Consider the following 6,000-nt stretch of genomic DNA (forward strand, 5'->3'; position numbering starts at 1 on the left):
ATATTAAATATTGTACCCAAATGGGTGAAATTCCCTATTTCGTACGAGAATCGTACGTAGGAAAGTTTGTACGAGAGTCCTAAAGTTTTAAGATGTTTTCTCTAAAAATTGGTATTTTGTTTTGAACTATAAAAATGCCTTTCGATTAACTAAACCGAAGTAGTCGTTCAAATTGAAATTGAAATTCAAAAATGTTTTATTCATGTAGACCTTATCACAGGCACTTATGAAGCGTTCATACATTTAACATATTACACTAATGTTAGTGATGGTGATAACTGCATTCGTTAACTTAAAACTAAAGCTAGGAGGGTTCCAAACGCGCCCTGGTCTAAGAAGAGCCCACAACAAACTTAGCCAGGTTTTTTTTTGTTATCACCATCTCATAGTCTAGTTAATGTTGAGCTATGAAGTTAGAGCAATCCATACCCAAGCTTTTTATCATACATGTAATATTATAATAGGATTTTTCTATAAGCTTACGTTTTATATAAACTTTTAACTTATTGAGAGACATCTCTAGGATTTCATCTGGTAATTTGTTATAAACTGATATACAATTACCCTTAAATGAATTACAAATTTTAAGTAAACCTTCTTATATTTAATATGGTTACAGTCCACTTTCTTTTTAAATTCTGTTATATTTTTATGATTTTTTATAGTTAAAGGTCTAAATCTATTGGAAGATTGGAAGTTGAATCGTTTTTTGGTTAACCTGAAGGCCTGTACTCATAAGTACATTATTGTAATTATACCCACGACAGTAGTTATATAATTGACGGCCGATTGGCGCAGTTGACAGCGATCCTGATTTCTTCAAAGTTTTATTATATAGTTGAAATAGTTGATCAGTGCTTTGCGAGTATCTTTCATACTTTATTTATTAATTAATATACTTTCTTTGTACACCACAAATAGAAAAAAAAAACAATGGACACAAAAAGAAGAAACTAAAAAAGTAGGATACAAAGGGCGGCCTTATGGCTTAGTATCGATCTCTTCCAGGCAACCTTAGGATTAGGAAAACCAAGGGAAACCGATTGGCCAAACTTTAGAGCGGGATAAAACACTGAATTCCGATGTTCATCATATCAACCCATTCCCGGCCCATTACAGGGCACGGGTCTCCCAGAATGGGAAGGAGTTAAGGACGTACTCCCCAATACTGGCCCAGTGCGGATTGGTGGACAAATAGTCGGGCGCTCGTTCTTCAGACTCTCCTAATTATAGAATTGAATCAGTGGCGTGCATAGAGGGCATGCACAGGGTATGCAGATGATATAAAATAAAGAAAATCTACATTAAGAGTTATTAAGTGTACGCTTTCTATAACTCGTACTGATGTTTTTCTTCATTTTATATCATCTGCATACCCTCTATGCACGCCACTAATTATTCGATCTAACTCACGACAGTTTAAACTCTAAAATTAACTTACGATGTCAACAGCGCTGGAAATTACCGTTAAAATCCAAGCAGTTACCAAAATAGCAGTTCCAAACTCGAGGTATTACGACAATTTTCACCGTCGACTGGTTCTCAAGTCATGCACGCTGCATTTGAAGATGAAATTTATGCATCTCGGACAAGACGCGGTGTCGCCTGTTACGGGCCATGGGGTAAATGGGTCAGCGCAGTTTCTCTATTTGACTATCGAGTGAGGTCAATGCGATCTCACTTGTATTTCCTGTTATGATTGATGGCAATAGTCGCTCTAGAGCGTGACATTACCAGCCCTGGTTATTATGAAAATTAAGCTTTAATTTGCTATAGCCCGCAAAAATCAGGTGAATCTGTAAGGTGTAATTTATAATTTCTTCAATCCTTATACTCAACAACAAACAGATCTTCGGTAATGTACCCTCTACGCACGTTTCGCTCCGAAACCGAAGCATCCTCAGGAGATGTTTACTTTACGATGAATAATTACATGTTGACTTAACAAAACGACCCCTCGAAAGCAAGCTAGGAAAACCTCTACTTAGGCTGCAGATGATAAAAGTCAAACAAGTTAATTCACTGGTTTTCCCATGGTTTTTGTAGCAATAGGTACGTTAAATTTTTATTTAATATCAAATATTATCAATCCTAGGTACCTACAGTTAATTCACCAACTTCTGTTTAAAGTTTAAGTAAGCATTATGTCTGTCTCTGTTGTATAACGGGATATCGTATAGAAAAATGCTTTCAGAGGTTTCAATACAGACACATACTCCTTAGGGATAAAGTTATCGATCCAGTTCTTAGGACTTTGCAAGTGGATAATGTTATATCTAGTCTAGATTTATGTACATAATCCTAACATTTGGGTGAAATCGGTATATATCACAATGAACCGATACTGCTTTGTGGAATTAAATCCTTCGTAGCGACATTCACTTGCTACTTATTTCTCCTTTACATCTAAGCTGACGAAATTCAATAACCCAGATTTCGATATATTACAGTTTATATGGTATCCATATATACCATCCGCACTTCCAAACTACTCAGAGTATTATGTTTTTCATATTTTAGCCCAGTTGGCAGGAGTTCGACTTACCTGGGCACCCCGAAAGTAATGTCAAAGTCCACTGGACTGTCACCGCTTCCGTCTATTATTACTATGACGGCCAATTGGCGCAGCAGCCACCCTGCATTCTGAGCCCAAGGCCGTGGGTTCGATTCCCACAACTGGAAAATGTTTGTGTGATGAGCATGAATATTTTTCAGTGTCTGGTTTGTTTATATATATGTATATTCTAAGTATTTATTTATAAAAATATTCGTCAGTCATTTTAGTACCCATAACACAAGCTACGCTTACTTTGGGGCTAGATGGCGATGTGTGTATTGTCGTAGTATATTTATTATTATTATTACTATGCACTGCGCAAAAGCTAATCTTAACTTAACACGCATAAAGTCGCGGGCGACAGCCCAGTTACCAAATTAATGTCAGTTTCCAAAATAATTAAATCATACCATATATTTTATGGCAAATTTATAACACTCTAAATTGTAGGATACGATAATATCACATGAAAATGTTATGAGCACACATGAAAGATTTGCATATTATTATATCCGATCCGATCTAAGTAGAATCGAATCATCTCTCAGGTTACACGGAGTACAGACGTTATACTCCCCAAGGATATAGTTATCGATTCCATCACGCCGAAGTGTAGTCGGATAACGCCGAAGCCTAGATTTATGTAGATAATAGAGACCAAGTAGTACAGCCCATTTACTTGAGATGCGATATAAATCTTTAACGGAATATATACTTGGTTAATTTCCGCCTTAGTGCAATTATTTCAGGAGTGGTTTAAAATTCATGGTATAGTTGATATTATCAATTAGGTACCTGCCCCGGCTTTGGCCCGTCCAAAAACATTAGAAAAAAAAGTAAAGGTTACTTTCATGTATTTTAAGGCGACGTCGTAGCTAACATTCTTATTTTCTATAATAAAAAAAAAACTGAATTTGGCTTCTAAACAATGGTAAAAACTGCATAAAAATCTTTTGCATGGTTTAGGACGAGGTAGCGGATAAATAGCGATTATGTTTTAGGAATATTTAAGGAAATATTGTTTTAAAAAATAAATATATTCAATATATTTCAAAGAATTATCGAAAGGGTTATCGAGTCTACCGGTGATCCTAGAGCGGGCGAGCGAGCGTGATCCTTATCCAACTAATTAGTTTGGCCATCCAAAGGGGCAATGCTGCCAGCATCTTAGGAACTGTGCCTCACTGCGGTGGTTTCGAGGACTTTTTAGATTTTATTTAGTTTTAAATATTTTATTTTAGGTTATATTTATAAAACAATTATTTTAAAGAATAAATAAATATTTTTATTAGTTGGAGATGTTACAATTTGTATATATTTTTTGTTATTTCGCCATTAGGTACATTTACATTTTGCTTTGGAACCGCTACAAACAATGGGTACTGAGGGCGTCACATTTCTCATAATTTATCAGGATATTTTATAGAGATGTTATTTCAAAACTGATTGTTTTTCCGTACTTTCGCATACGTGGACGCGTGTAGCATGTTCTACTATAAATCTAGGTCTAGGTTGCGAATCTCGGGTCGGTCAAAAAATTTGACAGGTTCCGCATTTCTCTGTTAAATGCTCAGTACCCGGAAATTGACAATCCCCCGTTCCTCGGCCGTTTAGCCATCCGCGTTGGTCTCGGTTAATATCACTAAGATTAGTTATAGTCATTAGAGCACACCACACTGTATTGAAGCAGCATGGTGGATTTTTTCATAAGTGGATTTTGACAACCTCTCTCGCTACGGTGAATTTAAGTTTTCCGGGTTCAATTCCCGGCAAGAGCAATTTGGGAATTTATAATTTCTGAATTTTCTCTGGTCTGGTCTGGTGACTTTGGCCGTGGCTAGTTACCACTCCAACGACAAAGACGTGCCGCTATGTGATTTAGTGTTCCGGTGCGATATCGCTTAGAAAACGATTAGAGGTATGACTACGATACTCCCTAACAGGTTAGCCCGCCAACTAAGACTGCATCTCACCACCAGGTGAGACTGCAGTGAAGGGCTAAGTTGTAGTGGGATTAAAAAAAAGTCAGTGCCCAGCGATGGAACGGTATTAGCCCGATGATGATACTCATGACCATTTCTCCTCTCTTTTTCCAGATGAAGTGGACGTGATCGGCTACACGTCAAACCAGAGCGACAGTGAGTCGCTAGTGTCAGGCCACAGCGGCGACAGCGGGGTGGGAGTGGCACGCGGTAGGTCGCGGTATTCTAGCAAGCCTACCCGCGCGCGGTATACTAGAGTCTAGGTAAGATACATTTTTAAATACATCAAAAAATTGTAGAACTGCTAGGATTTGAACCCGCATCCCAAAGGTCCAAGGTTTCAGAGGGCGGCATTTCGATAAACAAAAGCCATCTGCGTAACTTTTGTCATGTGTCATCTCTCACATTTCTTTTTGGATGACAAAAAACTCAAAAGTTACCTAGGTTCCTAATTTATAGGTCCCTAATTTTTAAAACTTGGTTTTCATACAATTCGAAACCACATTACAGTCTAGAAACCAGTGACACCCACCTATACAATCTATAAGTAATGACTGTTTGTGTCAGTGGCGTGCATAGAGGGCACAGGGTAAGCATATTATATAAAATGAAGAAAATCTAGTACGAAGTAAAACTTAAGAATAGGCTTTGTGAGAGTTATAAAGAGCCGAGTCCGAGCCCTTAAGTATTTATAACTCGTATAATTGGTGTTTTTCTTAATTTTTATCATCTGCATACCCTGTGCATACCCTCTATGCACGCCACTGGTTTGTGTGTGCCGTCAACCTTAATATCATAATGCAGACATGGCAGACCTTTTTCGCGCTCTGAAATTTCAAGGGTGTTGTCAGACAGGGACAAGGGTGATGAAGTGTGACAAAAAACTCTGCATAACCATTACGACGTTATGCGCCTTTTATATATATTGTGATTTCTATTTCCAGGTGAGAGGTGCGCGGCGCGCGACTATCTTCGTATAAAACAAAACAATCGTAGGACATTTTGTTGGTACATGTACCGAGGCGAAAGTTGTTCGTGAGTGACTCGCCGACAGCGCCCGCGCCGCAGTGACACCGCACTCACACACACACGCAAAAACACAGACACACACTCCGCGACCATTACCGAGTACAAAATTGCCAAAAAAAAAAAAAGAATTGTAAAAAACACAACATTATTTTCCTCTCTTCTCTTACAAAGTACATTAGACTCGTTTGGTTTGAAAAGTTGGACTTTTAAAGTGTTAAATGAAAAAAAGTAAAAAACGACGTCACCTGCTTTCCAAAATCCACGACATCATCACAAGGGGCTTTATTAAATTTAAAAAAGGTTTCGAGATGATAGAAAATTGCTGCAGAAGTAGGTATCGCCCCAAATAATTTGATACAAAATGTTATCACATTTTTTTTTATTATTAATTTATCCTTCAATATACCTATTTATAAAATTACATTAATATTA

The 6,000-nt window shown here is 37.5% G+C and overlaps 1 protein-coding gene across 2 annotated transcripts in view; it reads left to right on the plus strand.

Moving 5' to 3' along the window:
* The window catches only part of LOC120629801 (max dimerization protein 1-like), a 440,856-nt gene extending 435,158 nt beyond the window's left edge, over positions 1–5,698 (plus strand). For both annotated transcript variants that reach the window (XM_039898853.1, XM_039898854.1), the window contains exons 6-7: positions 4,654–4,802; positions 5,484–5,698. In XM_039898853.1, coding sequence (XP_039754787.1) covers positions 4,654–4,802 — 149 coding nt within the window. In that variant the 3' untranslated portion in view covers positions 5,484–5,698. The remainder of the gene's footprint in view (positions 1–4,653; positions 4,803–5,483) is intronic.
* The last annotated feature ends 302 nt before the right edge of the window (positions 5,699–6,000 follow it).

This window comes from Pararge aegeria, chromosome 15 (genome assembly GCF_905163445.1).
Source record: "Pararge aegeria chromosome 15, ilParAegt1.1, whole genome shotgun sequence".
In the NCBI taxonomy this organism is placed as follows: Eukaryota; Metazoa; Arthropoda; class Insecta; order Lepidoptera; family Nymphalidae; genus Pararge; species Pararge aegeria.